Raw genomic sequence first — 16,975 nt, forward strand, 5'->3', positions numbered from 1 at the left:
CTTCTGCTTCTTTATGAAGCAGAGGTTTCAGAGGACTATGGTGGAAGACAAGCTTTTCAAAAGTTTAAACGACCAGGAACAAAATGAACCCTCTCCATGGGAAAACAAAGATATGGCAGCATCTAGACTGATTTCCAGGCTTCAGAAAAACACAAGTTGCAGAATGACACAGGATTCTAAAGACAAAATCTAAATAAAGGAAATTCAGAAAGCCATTTATTAAAAAGATAACATCGTCTCACATTCAAGCTGTGTCATTCTAGACATCTGCAGATGGGGTTGCTCATGGTTTGAGTCCTTGCTATAGTAAATTAAGTAGGTCTCAAAAAACCCACAACAAAAACCATTATTCTCACTTAACAGTCATGTAAATTCTATTCTAAGATATCCTGAAAGTCCTTACTTTCTACTGATTAATAACATTACGCCCCCGTAAGTCAGAATTACCATTTAATTTTTTTTCCCTCCCTGGTTATTGGCATAATCTCATTTTTCAAAGGAAGCCTTAACCAGCTATCAGATTCAGTACTGTTAGAAAGTGTAAAAGCTGTCAAACATCAAAGAGCAATAAAGGAGGAACAGTTGTATATAATGGCAACATTAACAAAAAGGGAAGGGCAAGTATCTCCAAACCTAGGGCATAGTGTTTCCATGCAGAAGTGAAAGCAAATCATGACACGCTCAATTTCCCCCGGAAAAACACACCGATAGGATATACACATGCTCAAACTATCAGTGAGTCAGGCTATATAGAAGAGTTACATAGATTAAGACAAAACAGACCTCCCTACCTCCCCCAAGACACACACACACTTCCCATTTCAGAACAAGTGAAACTTTGCTTATGAATGTCACTTCTCGAAATAGATTAAGAGAGCAGAACAAGAACATTGGGATGGGACGAGGGGTAATGGGCATAAACTTGAACATAGGAAGTTCCATCTTAACATGAGAAGGAACTTCTTTACTTTGAGGGTAGTGGAGCACTGGAACAGGCTGCCCAGAGAGGTGGTGGAGTCTCCCACTCTGGAGACATTCAAAACCCGCCTGGACGCCGTCCTGTGTAACGTGCTGTAGGTGACCCTGCTCTGGCAGGAGGGTTGGACTAGATGATCTCCAGAGGTCCCTTCCAACCCTAAAAATTCTGTGAATTCTGTGAATTCTGTGGATGGTCGTAGTTCATAAGTGCTTTACCCACCCTCCCAGCCAGATCTCCTCACGCCTGCTAAAGCTTCCCCAAGTTCCCAGAAGAGAAAGTATTTCTCTATACAGTTTACTCCAATGTTTACTTGTCTTCAGATTAATTAATTGGTATTTACTTAGACTACCTTGCTTAAACACATCCAGCACCGTTTCAGGTTTTCATAACTTTACACAATCTCTTTTAGAGCACTTCAGTCCCATTCTAACCAGGCCCAGGCACTCCTCAGCAAATGTATTTGTGCCATTTCTGCTGTACTCAACTGCAGAGTCAAGAAAGCGGGTGAGGGGGATTTCCCAGCACCTGCGTTGCATTTTAAAGATGCAAAGAGAGGGGCTGGGCACCCTTGAGAGTGCCGACACCTCCACCAGGCAGATGTGGCTTCATCCCTCTCAAGCAAAATGTGAAAATGGTTTTAAATTTCAATTCATTGTGTATATCACGCTTATCACGTGTATGTTACTGCCGCCTTTTGTTTCATGCACCAATTCTCCTGGTAAGCACTCCCACACACATCAGCATCAAAGTTACAGTACCCATGGTACTTGATATCTATCTTCAAGTAAACATTTAAATTCATTCTTTGCACTTCATTTGCTTCAGCCAGATGCACAGCCCCTGCTGCCTAACTTTATCAACTATTCCCTTTACACATTAACTGCTCCCCTTCCCCATTTCAGGCAGCACAACCCACACGCATATCTAAGCGTCTTCTCTTCTCTCCCCAACATGCCAGTACACTCTACCGTATATGCCAATTGCAAATACCACAGGCCATTCAATTGTTCTGAACAGCACTGATTTTTGTCTTGAGATTGCAAAGACGCAGAAGGCCTCTTTCCTAATTACTCTGACCATCTCCACACTGCTGGGCGCAGACAAATGCATTATATAAATGGTATTTGCTGAGCTACCCATCAACACAATGCTTTTCTTTTTTTCCTCCAGTCCCCCCCCCCCTTTTTTTAATTTAATGCCTCTACTGTAGGAGGAACATTGGTTACCATTTCACCCACATTCACATTTCTAATTTTCATTATCACTGTTCCATTTCTTCACAACTTCAGCATTATGAAGCAGATGTGGGAGAAAACAGGGAAAAAAATCACTGTAGCCTGAATTAAAATCGACTATTTGGAAACCTGAAATAAAAAACTGGTATTATCTTGTTTTCGCTGTCTACTCTGCAATGCCTTTAGCTAAAGATGCTCCGTGGTTATGCAACATTGCAGCAGTTTCCAGCCCATTCACTGCTCTTCGACACAGGATACTTGGTTGTTTATCACCTCCTTTTTGCTTAATCACAGCATAGGAACCTACGGAGCAAGTTTAAACCTCAGCTCACTTGAAATGTACACAAAGTCCTGAAAAACACGCTTAGCAATGGCATCATCAGGAAGCCTTTTACAGGGAGCAGTGTTAACAGGTGTAATTAAAACTGAATGACGTAGTTTTCCTCCCAACATTCCCAAGAGCACACTCTTTTCTTTCATACACTTCTGTGCTTCCTTCTGACAAGTTTTGACATGCCAGCTCATTCAAACTCTAGCACAAACACGTACACACTCAAACATAATACTACCCCAAATTTTGCCTGAGCAGTTCCCATCACGCAGACCTGGTTAGCAGTCTACTCATGCCAAACTAACCTGCTACCTCTGCGGCTTCGTGGACATAAAATATCTGGCAAAATAAGCTTTGAGCTAAAGTAACGCCCAAAGTGAGCGTCCCTCATTTATTCACAAAGGACAAATACAACAGAACGTAACAGAAAGGTTTACTTTCATCAAAATATGGGTGGGTTAAAATACTGTTTGAATACGACAACGGTTTACAACTGTTTTTTTTATTAATGGCAGGTTAAAAGTCGGTATCTTTAGCTTAAGAGAGCAGCTGCTTTGCCAAAGACAATGGCTCTTTCATGTCACAATTTCAATTGATGCCTGCAAGTACCGCGCTCCTAGGCAGTATATGCTATATAAAACCCTGGCTCACAGCTAAGCAGCACGTTTTTTAAAAAGGTATCATTTAGCTGAACAGGAAAAACTTCTGAACAGTGAAATCATCAACTTAGTCACAGCTGCCTAAATAAGTAGCTTTTCAGAAAGAGGCAGCTGAGATTTGAGTTCACTACTTGCGTCATTTTACAGAATAAAATGCAGAGAAGCATACAAAAGTCCTGTGCTTCATTTATCCTGAAATCTTGAGCTGGAGTCCTCCCTACTCCAGACTAGAGTTAGTTCACAGCTTGAGATATTTTAAAGGTCACAATGAAAAGTGTCTTTAAACCCTATTAATATATTCAAATCTTTCTTAGTACAGCTGCCTCAAAAGCTACAAATCAAACTGGGGGGAAGAAGAAAAGAAGTTCAGATGTGCCTACAGTAACAGAAGGGGGGGGGTGGGGGTGGGGGAGCCATTTAAACATGAGGAAAGCACATCCAGGAACTAGAACGTATACATTTAAAATCACAACTTACACTTCTGAAGTCGGTGTCTGTTTGTAATAGATGGAGCACGAGCTATCGCTGCTGAGGGGTCTGAGGACTGCACACAGGCACCGCATTTTGAGCGCGTTGTGGCACAGCTTGGCTCAGCAACCCCTCAACCGCAGCTTTTAATTTCCTAGTGCTAAACTTCCCAGTCAAGCTCCTCTCCCCGGGACTGTTGCTTGGCGTATGACATCAGCCTGCACACTTGCAGGCTCAGGGATGCACCAAAGTGGGGGAGGCACAAAGAGTTTTCTGACTCAAGCTGATCTGTATTGCACGCTCCAGTTACTCGGAGTAATTGTGATGTTTCAGCTCCACAAATTTTATCCAGACTGCTAGGTCTGTGATGCAAGTGTAGAATATGCTTGGGACACGTTATCTAAGAGAACAGAAGAATCTAGCAAAATTAACGTTTGAACAAGCAAAGATTTGTGAGTAGCCTTCTTCCATCTGAGAACTGAGTCGACACTTGCCAGTTTGCAAAATTTAAAAAGCAGGCATATATTACTAATTTTTCGCTGCCTTTTCATCAAATTAAATTTTTTCTAGAAACATTTTTCTTCCATTTTAGAATAAACATAGCATTGTTTAAACAAAGTAAAAAAGCTGACCACCCCACCCCCCAATAATTATATACTTAGTGCTGATTACATTGGGTCTGTACTCTCCGTGTTTCTTTAAAAGAGTTTTATGACCACTGATCAGTGGGGCCTGTTAGACTTTCATTTTCACTGTATTATCCATCCCTCAGCGAGTTCTATACTCAGATATCTTTCCTCGTGTCATTTGGGATACAGTCCACAAAGCCCCAGTCCTAGCTTCTACCTCCTCTTTTCTTTTCTGGAGTTTCCTCCTGCACTGAACTTAGCAGCTTGTGATCCTCCCCAGGCAGGTAAGATCTCTTGTTCCTGGGACTCCTTACTCCACTGCAATTATCCATTTCTGTACTTTGTATCCAACTGGGGTTTTTAATTTCTTTGAGGGAAATTAATTCTTTCATGCCTTAGATTGCTCGTCCTTTTTCTTCTCTCACTGGAAAGCAAGCATACGTCTACGATCAGAAGCACACACAGCAATCAATTCTACTTTGACTAAACACTACTCCCTCGAGGCAGTCCTGCCCTCAACAGCTAGCAAAATTCTCTCCAAAAATAACACCATATTATTGTATTGGATCACCTACCCTTGGACATGAACTGGGATTCTCAAGAAAGAAAACCCAAGGGATATTACACACTGAAACCTCATATACTGCAGCCAAAGAGGTATGACTATTATGAAACAAAGTAAATAAAATAGAGATCACGTACAGTGGCACTATAGCAACACTGAGAGAAGGGAACCAGGAGAACAAGCCAAGAGGCAGGGGCAGAAACATGCAAGACACTGATCTCTGCAAAAGCCACCACCCTGGTGAGCTGCTGAGCTCCACCTCTGCAGCTCTAGCCAGTGCCTTAAGACACAATTACGCAACATGATGACAGACCTAAGGAAAAATGACTCAATTCTTAAAAAAAAAAAAAAAATAAAAAAAAAATCGATTTATTACACAGAAGAAAAAAACATTCTGGAAAAAATATGCAATGGCTCTGAAACAATTCCTGAGACAAAAAATTCCAAACAAATTTCAGGACTGTCTAAAATTTGAGAAATTATGTTGAGTACCAACTTTAACACCCGGATAAAACTTACAGTGCCACATCTGGAACCAAGAAAAGAGTATGTTCCCAAACTTAATAAAAAGATTTTTTTTGTTGTTGTGATTATCGGAGGCAAATACAACCTCAGAAACATGCAGCTCTGAAACCTGAACTATATAGGCTGTATTAGGTCTTATTCCCATTTCTGCATATTCACATACAATCAGGTCCCTAATGATATTCATTTCAGTATTAATAAATAACTTAAGGAAATGAAAGATGTTTGTGGCTTTGAAGCTTTCAACATGAAAAATCTCTTATTCATTAATATAATTAACCCCCTTCACCCCTGACTGTATATTTATATAAACACACGCATATATGGACATATATATGCACACCTCCTCTTATTTCGTAGTAATTAAATGAAAGCCCCCATGTTACTGCTACACATGATCAGGAAACAAATGACAAAAAAGAAAGAGGAAACACAGGCTGGCATTCATACTGAATGACATTTAAAAAAAAAAAGAAAAAAAAGAGACAGTCACATTCCAACTGAATGCCTCTTTTAAATCTCCAGCCCCATCCCAATTACTGCTATTTAGAATCTACTTCACAAAAATGCCATTCAAAAAAAGAAGCTTTTGACTAGAAGTCCAAAATAATTCTGAGTAAGTTAATATCATCAGGTTTTATCTACACATATGCATACACACACAGTCTTTACCAGGTGTGAACAACATTTTAACAGGTATTACAACACTGCTCAAAAAGCATGCTTGATATGAGGTTTTTATATGTCATTTTCTGAAGTATGTGTAACATTCCATCAAATCAGATGACTGCTTAGAATTTTGATGTCACAGTGATCCAACTGGTTAAAGAAACAATACAGTTAATGCTTCAAAATGATAGCCATTTTCCTCTAAGTTGTTTTTAGTCAGCAACAGTAAAAATACAATAATAAAACTATTATATTTTATAAAATAAAAAAACAAAGTGGAGGTAAAGTTTCTGAAGTTTCCCCTAGAGCAATAATCTAGGAATTTTTTTTGTTTCATTTTTGTTGGTATGGTTCTCACCGAAAGCAAGTAAACTTAATAAACTGCAGAAAATACTAATTCTGTGATATAAGAATCTGACTTAAAATTATCTGCTAGGTTTTTTTGTAGAAAGGCTTTCAGAAGCATAGTTAATGCATATGTGTTCAGTTTATGAAGCGTGCAGAGTTCAACGCAAGAAATAATCTGCTATAGACAGTAAGAATTTATGATCCAAATCAAACCACTCCAAACTGTTCCTTCTTCCTCTCTAAACCGCCGATAGCACAGCTGTTATAAACATGATACTCAAACCCAAGAATTCGGCAAACTTCTATTTCTCTATCATACTTCTGCTGGTATTAAAACACATATAATGCTTTTGGACTCTCTACTACAACTACACAGCAAAACCAGCCAACAAATCATCACTGTTTCTTAGAAGTCTTAAACCTCGGTCTTTGACATCTCTGAAAAATTCCAGTTCAATATTAATCTAGTATTCACTGCAGCGTAGCCGTTTCATTATTATTACAATCATGACTATCCTCAAACCTCATCGTAAGTTCTACATTAAGGTTTACTTAGGGATGCTTTCACACAATAAAAACATCTCAACTAAACAGACAAGGAGATAGTTTGGAGGATTTTCCTTTTCTTCATACATTCAATCAGTTTGTTATTCTCAGCAGAAAAGTTCTGTGGGGTTTTTTTTGACCTTTAAAGCAATGTAATTAAAAGCTTTCTGGCATTCTGAGAGGAAAACATTCAGAACTGCTTAAAGCCACCTTCCGATTTCTTCATGGCAGCTGTCTCAAGCAGACTTTTTAGTCAAGCCACTTGCTACCTACAGCAGTGGTGTTCAACAAAAATGAAGGGCTTAGAATAATAAAATAAGGGTAATTAAAAAAATCATCATTCACTTCTGTGGAGTCATGCCTGCCAACACATTAGCATTAAACAAAGCTGTTTATCACAACTTACCTCACCTTGAGCTCTCTCTTACAAACAAGACAATTGCTTTGAACCTACTTCCACACGCAAATTACTTAACTGCTCTACAGTATTTATATTGACTCCACCAGGACTTGATATCAAGCTGACTTTACAGAGCAGAAGGTGAATTTTTTCTTAGGACAACCTATGTGCAAAGCAACACAGGGGAGAAGAAATGCTTCTCTTCTCAATTTGCAGAACAAACAGCTTTCTTCCCTTCCATTTCCATCACAGTTTCTCAGACATGGCTATTCCCTGTGCTTTGCATGAGTTCTGAAAGTTAGGATAATCCTTTACAAATATCTCCAAATTTTAAGAAATGTAGGTGATCACTTTGCTATCATTTGCCATCTTCAATCTATAGATTAAATCCCAGACCTCTGTATGGAAAGAGCATAAAGGCACAAACAAACAAAAAAATCTAAGCCTAAGAGTATTAAAAACCCCATAGGCTTGGATCACCTAAATATTTTACCATTTACAGAAAGATGTACTAGAAGTAAGCCATTTAAAAGAAAACACTAAGGGGTTTCATCAGAGGGTTTTAAACGTATTTTGTCTTGTTTGATTTTAATTTGTCATTGCTTCTGACATAAGCATACCTTCTTTCTGCCTAAATTGTAACGTGAATGTGCAGCTTGATTTTTCAAAGTGGGGTTGGAATATAGTCAAATGTCTTACTAACATAAGCAATAGTTCATAGTACTTGGTAGCTAGAAGGTTTTTTATTTATCCTGTTATGAGTAAAGCTCACAAATGTGCCAAATATTGTTGCTGTTAAAACACAACATGAGTTCTTGGAAGAAGCAACACTATAAAAAACAAGGCAATTATGCTCCTCTTTGTTTAGGAAGAGTTAAGAATATTGAAAATATCTTTAGTTTGGTCCTTCACAAGAAGACAAAAAAAGGTAGGAAAAAAGCAGAAAGAAGAGATATCCTGATAGAGTTTGTCCTGCGTCTAACCTTCAAGAGAAGGTCATGGCTCTGTCCTGCACCACAAGCAAATAGAAAGTGCCCCAAACTAAAAGCTGCTACAGCACATGATCATCAGGAGAATACATAGGACAAGTTTGTGAAAGCAGACTTCTTTAATCAAATTCTGGCCTCAACTTTCTTCCCTCAAGGTGATACAGGACATCATCTATGCAAATCTGAGGTCAGTCCCAAAGCTGAGCAATCTCCATCATGTTAACTCAGCATCCTATTTCTTACACATGGAAAATACTGGTTTTGTAAACTTGAAAAGCTCACACTCCTTTCATATCACTCAAAAGTAAAGCTAAACATACAGCTAAGTTAAGTTTATAGCTACGGACTATAAAGTTAAGTACATACAAATGTACAGGCTTTTACAGTGCTGAGTTATAATTCACTGTCTACTAGTAATCATGTAAATTATGTCATAATTCCACAAGCTTCTTTTGATCTCGACATTTTTTTAAACAAAGATGACAATCAGTACACTTTGTTATACATAATAAGAGTTCAGTATGTGTTCTTTAAATGAGAAAATGGTCTCAAATAGTTGATAACACACTGCCAAAAGTGACAAGTTGGTCCCGATCACATCAAATAGCTTTGTGTTGTGGGGTTTTTTGTCTTTTTAAAAAAAATATATACTACTATTCTTTTTTTTTCTTAAAGAAGCTCTACCATACCAAATGCATGTCAAAAGAGATATCGCAGCTTTACAACGCAAGTGTATTTTATGCTCTTTTTTTCTATCAGACTTAAAAGAGAACAAAGCAAACATACCTGTGTTCTGTGAGAACATTTACTGCTGATGGATGGTTGGCACAGTATGCAAGGTATAAGCTTTTCATTTGTGGCATCAAATTTAGAAAACATCCTCCAACCCTCTGCTGAGCTTCAGGCAACCTAAAAACAAAGAGTAATAAAAATGAAATTACTGTAATGCTGACAATAAATTAATTAAAGCCTGGGAAAATAATGTATACTGTGGTTTGTTTGTTTCCGTTTCATTGTTGTGTGTTTTGTTTTTATAAAATCAACATATAGATTTCTATGACCAGCAACCAACAGCTTTCTCTTCTTTACAGCTTCAACCCTGTAACTGTCACGACTGATTATGCCACCACAGAGTATAGGCAGAATATGGTACATACCTGTAAAACAGACATTCAGCAAATTTTTTTCAAGAATTAGTGGTAATTAGCACCTTCTTCAGGAGTTTGATTATTTAGTCAACATACCTACTGGTTAGAACAGTTTACTATCCACTTATATATACCATGCCAAGTCTTAAAGGCAATATTTCAGCACTTAGATAAAAAACAGATGGAGTAGCAACAGTATTCCTCTACCCTACACCAGCGGAGATGGTAGGCTTAAAATATTCATTAAAAGATCTAAGTACCATATTAAGCTCCGACAGCACAAACGGAAGGCAGTTACAGTGCAATAAAAGGCTGTTTATACACTATTGACACTCATCTTGCTTTTTAAGGACCATAAAGCACTTTTATGTTGGTTTATAACCAGGGCAAGAGTTCTCCTGTACCACCATCAGTACAGAAATACTTTCTATAACTCGTACTTTCTTCATCTTTCATGCTCGAATGCACCACATTTGCTACGCAGTGAAGGAAAATGTCACAGTTCTGTTCAGAAAGCCTTATTGTCTAGCATAAAATGGCACTTAAATAACAGCAGCCTCAATGACTTTGGGGGAAAAAATGATGACTCAGCAAGAGAAACAGAATTTAGAAGAAAAGCTTACTTTCACAGAGTCTTGGGTGAACCTAATCAGTTCTGGAATATACACACATTTATTCACATAAATAAGGGAGGACAGGATATGAAGAAAGGTAACATGAACATATGAATATACACAGTGTATTTTTCAAAAGGTTTTAGCAGAAACTGTCATCTCAAATTGTAGTAAGAAAATATCTGGAGTATAAATATCTGAAATTGGATGTGCAGCACCAGCTTAGAACTGGTAAAATCAGCAGAAAGTAGAAGTCTGACTTCTGATGTTGCATCTGTATAAGCAAGCGGGGGTCCAGTCTTATTCTTAGTATCTCGTTAAGCTGCGTACTTCATATGCAAATTAAAGCACACTCATACTTTTTTAAAATCTAAAATAATTTTCAAGCTAAACACAAACTGATGGGAAGTATACACTCTATAACCAGCCACGCTTCTTCACTACTACCGTATCACCATTCCCAGAACCACTCAAAAATACCCATACTAGATGGCTTCCTATGTGCCAAAGAATAAATTGGACAAACAAGTGAACGAGAGATATCGTAAGGGTGTCAGAAAGGACGAAACCCTATTATTTTCTGCAGTGCAACTCCCACTTGAAGGACCAAGTCTCTTCACTGGTAGGTTATATGGCCAATAGTCAATCGTATAACCAACAGCCAAGTTAACTGGTAGATGGGACACAAAGTTTTCAGCAGTACTAGACTACAAGCTTATCCCTGATGCCTTGTCTAAACCCATAGTAGATGGGAAGACCTACCCAATGTGAAGTCAAAACTGACTGTTCAAAACGCAGGGCAGGGGAAACACCCCTCCCTATTCGAAAGCAACGTTCATTATCGACACCCAGAAAATGACAGCTGACTCCCCAGCTAGCGCATCATGCCAGGTAAACTCAGATTACATTATCAGCGCTCCTTACATTAAAGGCTAGGGTCCATATTTTATTGTCTGCATCTTTATTTCTCTTTCAAGGAAAGTTTAAATTCTGAAATCAATGGAGTGGCTTTTGCAGGTATTTAGGGGAAAACCAGGGGCATTCCCCAGCATACCGAGGGAATGCTATTCTTGCAGCATTTCCTGCCTAGCAGCTGGTCCCCTTTAATAAATCTAAGCATGAGCTAATAATACATTCCTTGAGTAATGGATGCAGCAAAAGTCTCAAACTCTGAAGACACGCTCAAGGCATATAACTCAGTATTAAATAGTAAGAAGCCCCAATAAACAGGTGCTGAAAATGGTTACATTCCCCTCTCATACTGTAGTGCTGGGGGGTGGGAGGATGAAGATTAAATTGTGGCTGTTCCCACCAAGCAGACATCTGTGTCTTCTCATTCTGCTGTTCTTTTATCAGAATGAAAGACTGGCACTATTTTCTCTTACATGTTGCACATGCATTGCAACTTTATACTGCTCATCCTTTGTTGAATTAAGGTAATTAACAGACTTTATGAGGGGGTGGCAATTCAACCCCTTTGACTTTTCTAATCCATGCATTAGTTGCAATTGTTCTACTATTTTTAGAGGAACAATTAATAAATTATCTATGTCTCCTTTAACTGCTGAAAAGCCAACAATTTAATGCCTATCACCAAATCATATAAACCTTTGAGTAGTTAACATGTTCAAAGAGATAGTTATTTTGCAATTTATTCTGAAGTTATCACGCCAATATTCTTCTCATAATTGATACTTTAAAAAGGAATCACATGTAAATACTTTATTTATACATACATAGAAATGATAGTAACTTCAGTTATAAAAAGGCCAAAGACACGTTTTGATTCTGTTTACAGAATTAAGAGAACCATCACAAAGCCTCTGCTGTTGCACACATGCTAGAGGCATCACCATACAACTACATCTAAACTACCTAACAAATTATCTGCTTGTTGGAATTACATCCAACAGCTATCACTTCTGCTTCTCCAGGCTTAAAAAGGGTTCACACTACATGGCAATTTGAGAAAAGAAAGAAAGAAAATAGCTTGTTGCTCAGTCACACTTAGTGAGGCAATTTTAAAAGAAAAGTAGATCACAAGATGTCATCAGCATTTTATGTTTTCTTTTTGCAAGGAGAAGATCAGATGCCCCTAGATTTCACTCTACTCTGTGGTTACAAGAGTGTCATGCAGCAATCTATGTCCCTATATATATATGCATGCATGTGTATAAATATATATATATATATATATATTTATACACACCCCCCCCCAGACCTGCCACAAACTGGAAATTTTCAATTATCTGGGTGGCATTTTCTGCTTTTCCCCCATCTCATTCCACAGAAAGATAAACAGCAGAATTTCCTGCCCCTCTCTCAGCCTTTTGAAGGAGCTGGGGCATCAATGGTAAGTTTGCTGTGTTTGCAGGAGTTAAATACAGAGAATGTCTTGAAGTTAAAAGCCAATAGCAGCGGAAGACCCAGGACAACTGAAGGTGTGTAAAAATAAAGGGATAATTGTGATTATTGACTCCAAGGGATGCAGTTTGTGAAGAAACACAAGATTAGACGTTATCTCCTGAAGCTTTACAGTTAACAAGGTTACTGAAATAAGGGGGACACTTTGCAACAAAAGGAGGCACCATTCAACTTATTCACAACCCATCACTCTAATTTTCAATGCTCTCTTCTCAACCATACCTTTCACTGTTTGTCTATTTGCCTTACATCTCGGACATTAGTTAATTTGCATTTTTCAGGCAATCTGAAGACACTGTGTCCAAATTCACTTAAGCTTGATAGCCTTACTTCTATGGATACTTGCAATAACTAAAGGAAAGGGACAAAACTGGGATAAGCCTTTAACAGACTTAATTTGTATCTGCACTCCAAAAGCAAACCTGAAACACTGAATAGTTCTAGATTACATTTAAGCAATCTCCCTCTCACATCCTGGCCTCCCCCTCTTCTTTTTTTTTTTTTTTTAAAAAAAATTCCCATCCACTCCAAGATCATCCCAGATCATGAAGTCTCTGCTTACACTTAAACACAGAACAGATAAAGAAAAACACCACAGCTACTGTGACTGCAAGAGCAGGGACATGAGGGAAAGGGAGGGCAAAACCCAGCTATAGCTGTTATGAGGCATGGAGATAAGTCTGTGATACCACCTAAAAGACAGACAATGCCTTCAATTTGATACAGAAATTATACCTAAGCAGTGGGTGCAGGCTGGTGTCACTAGCCAGCCTGTGTGTCATGTCCTCCCCCTTACTGAGTACAGCCATAGACTGACAGCTTCTATTCCCTGGTGAATGAAATGATTTGGGGTTTTTTTTTGGAGGAAACATCTGTTCAGTCTCCTGCTACAAAAATACCCAAAGAGCAATATTTCCAATAGAGATCATTTAGATCAGGCCAGAGATCACTTGAAGGACACTGACTTTGTTCATTCAGAAACTCCTGTGCTGTGTGAACCACTGCAGAACTGATCTTTGGCGCTGGATTAAAGATCTGGAAAGAGACCTAGAGCACTGGACCACTTTCTGTCTTCAAGAGACCAGAGCACGGAGTGTTCTTGCTCTGTTTCACTGACAGAAATCTGCGCTTTTGCAACTCAAGACTCATCAGCCTCTCTGCCTTGTCAGTTACAGCTCTTTTGCATCCATGAAAACAAAGTGCACTTGAAGCTGATCAGTCAAAAAAAAAAAAAGTGCTTTTGAAGTCAATCAGCCAGAAGATTCTCACTCAATGCTAGTTACTCATTTCATACGCCACTTCTGTTTAGTAAATGAAGAAGAGAAATCACAAAGGTAGAAATAACCCCAAATGAAACTGTCCAATGGTGTCCAGCATCCAGGCAGGCAGACAAGCAGTGTTCCCAGGCCTGTGACAGATGGAGCAGCCCACAGGAGCACCACAGTGATACTGCAACAGAAGCCAACCTGGACAAGTTCAAAGAGGACAAACCTTTAAATGCACCAGAGGAGCTTCAAGGCTGGGGGCAGGGTGGAAGGGTGGCACACAACTAAAACCAAACCACATCCAAGCAACTATTTCCCCCTAAAACACACAAAGCACCCGCTACAGCATTACACGGTCTGGAAAAAAACACAACCCAACATTTAACAACAGAAGGGTTAAATAAGCCAAAGTGGTGCAGGCAAGAAGAAGAAAAGCACCAGAAAGTTTCTGTCACTGAAGTACGTGCCAGGATTTGTTAAGAGAAAACTCAAATGACAAACTGACTCAAGTGGGGTGTGGAATTCATAAAACATTCAACTCTCATGCCCAGGAACAGGAATTTGTCAAGCGAGGTAGGCTGGCAGCACTACAACTGGCAGGACATCGGCATTTGGTCATTCTGACATGTCAAGTTCGAAAAAAACCACCCCACCGGATGCTGCAATATGAAGTGCCTGAATGATGGAACTATAAGCTCTCTGCCAAAAATAAAATAAAATGATACATCTATTTTCAGCCCGGGAGCTACTCTGAGTTTACAGAACAGGTTCACCAGCCAAAAAAACATGGCAAAGTGCCAAAAAACAAGGCAACAGGGCAAGCATTCTTCTACATGATAGGAATTATGATAGATTGGATTCAAAACTGGAGGAAGCTGGATGCTCAAGTCAATACACTATGATGAAAATTAAACTGAAAATACAACTTGGCATGCCCAGCATATTTATGAAATGAAACTAACACAAAACATTTGCAGTAACCCTGGGGCATCACTTCCTCTACCTACCTACTAGCATCCATTATGTTCCTAATTTACCACACAGCAATATTTCACTTAGCAGGAAGAATAAATAAAGGACATTATGAGAAGGCGCTCCAATAGAGTTTAAATAAATGAAGGAGTTCTAAATAAGCTTTGTGAGCTTGAAGCTACATTATGATATCACTTTAACCTACACACCAAGTTACAACAAAACTTGCACTGATACTTGTTTAAAGGCATATGCTCTTTCACTCTTAAGACCACCTTAATCAAAAGTTTTAAAAGACGACAGTCTGTTCATACAAAGTACTTAATTTCCCCAACTTCTGATTCACTGAAACAAAATTGTGGTAACAAAAGAATGAGACAACAAAGCACAGTGACAAGAAAAGAAAGGAAACATTTAAATCTATGGACGGTCATTCACAAGGATTTAGACACTTAACTGATCAAGTCTAACTTGCCAGAAAGAATATCCTTCTTTCTCAAACACAGCATGAAAGAAAGGCCATTTCAAGAATGTTTCCATTCCACTGCTGAATAGTCATCTGAACTATACCATCCTCCTTTCCATTCCAGTCTAAGTTGTCTAGAGGCAGAAGAGAGGGAGAGAAGCCAGGTGGTAGGAGGACGTGGGATCCAAAGTCAGTAACAGACCCAGACATACGTTACTGCCTAGTGGAGACGCAGCTTCCACTTTGTCATGACCAAGCTCCATCTTCATATGGAGCAGCTTAGAGCAGAAGTGGAGGAAGAGGTCAAAATAAGACACATTGAGCTTATCTTTAGATCACTGCTGCCAGAAGAGGCACTTTCTCCTCCACCCAAGACATTCATTCCTTCTCACAGCCAAGTACTCCCAGCAGACTGAAACTTGTCTAAGCCCTCAGTACCATTCAAATTACTAACTTGGCAGAAAACAAGCAAACTTGGATTAGCAAGTTGCCTTAGCTCACCACGTAGTCAGACAAAACCAGAACACAGGCAAGGAAACGGATGCAACTGAGGTTAGGAACAGGAACTACACTGTCAGCGGAGTTTCAACACTAGAGAATTGTTAGGACAATTCAAATGGGATACGGTCCCCTTCTTCTTACATCCCCAAGTGCTGAGGTACAAGCTGAAAAATATCCAGCTACCACTTTAGCTTAACCTATGGAAGGAGAAGAGGTGTCTTCATCCCCTTTTTTTCTGTGCTTCATATATGGTTCAGTGCAAGCATTGAGGATTTTTTTTTTTTTTTTTTAAACAGATTGGTCTATCTGCCTATTCTACATGCCTCTCCCAGCACATTTTGACAACCACCATTGTTCAGGACAGAAGAATACTAAGCAGAAGCATTTTCATACAGCATCCTTCATCCAAGTCACATACCAAGTCTCATCCTCCACTGTTGCATCACAACAAAAGCTCCATTTATTCTTTCTCTTACTTTAAGAAAAGACTTAAAATTCATGCGTCCAAAACAAAACCCACCACTTTCTCTACCACTTCCCCACTGGTGTGCAATTGCATCATGGAAATTCATAAATTGTTTTCAAACTACATCAAAATTCCTACCTCTTCAATTGCTTACACAGATAGATATTTGCCCTAGTATGCAGTCAATGCATTACCCAAACTTCTATTACTGCACTGCTACAGCAACAATCCTTAAAGTGAGAGGAACAAAAATTATGACAAACAGTATACACAACAAGTAAAATAATAAAAAATATTTGCTTGTTAGAATTTTACAGTATCTGGTATGCATAGTACTTACTTGGTGCATTCTTCTAAAGACTGTACAAGCATTTGCTGGAAAGAACTTATTTCTTCCAGGTTTCCCATTAAGTATGAAGTATTTGCCGAGTTTAACCTGGAGCCAAAGTAAATAAAAGGTGTTCAGGTTTGTAGTTATTTACCAACTGTGCTTTAATAAAACCTACAGCATTAAAAGAAAATGCTTACTGGTTCTTAAGCAAGCTCTGCCTCAAGAATCTCACAGTCCACACAAGAAAATGCGCATCGACATTGAAATTTTGACCATGTAAACCCCACCCAATACACGAGAGATCTCAAATTTAATTTAAGAAACAAACCAAACTCACATACTTTTCACTGGCTTGTAATGGTCGCAGGTAGTTTGAAAGCATTGTTTGTAGCTCCTTAGCATATTCATTTTCTGTTTCTAATATATTTTGTAGCACCTACAATAA

The 16,975-nt window shown here is 38.8% G+C and overlaps 1 protein-coding gene across 1 annotated transcript in view; it reads right to left on the reverse strand.

Moving 5' to 3' along the window:
• Nucleotides 1-16,975, reverse strand: part of ARHGEF7 (Rho guanine nucleotide exchange factor (GEF) 7) — a 74,662-nt gene that overhangs the window by 33,023 nt on the left and 24,664 nt on the right. The window contains exons 6-8 of the mRNA XM_009892134.1: nt 16,872-16,966; nt 16,540-16,635; nt 9,130-9,252 (exon numbers count right to left, since the gene is read on the reverse strand). Coding sequence (XP_009890436.1) covers nt 9,130-9,252; nt 16,540-16,635; nt 16,872-16,966 — 314 coding nt within the window. The remainder of the gene's footprint in view (nt 1-9,129; nt 9,253-16,539; nt 16,636-16,871; nt 16,967-16,975) is intronic.

Source organism: Charadrius vociferus, unplaced genomic scaffold, assembly GCF_000708025.1.
Source record: "Charadrius vociferus isolate BGI_N301 unplaced genomic scaffold, ASM70802v2 scaffold218, whole genome shotgun sequence".
NCBI classification, from domain to species: domain Eukaryota; kingdom Metazoa; phylum Chordata; class Aves; order Charadriiformes; family Charadriidae; genus Charadrius; species Charadrius vociferus.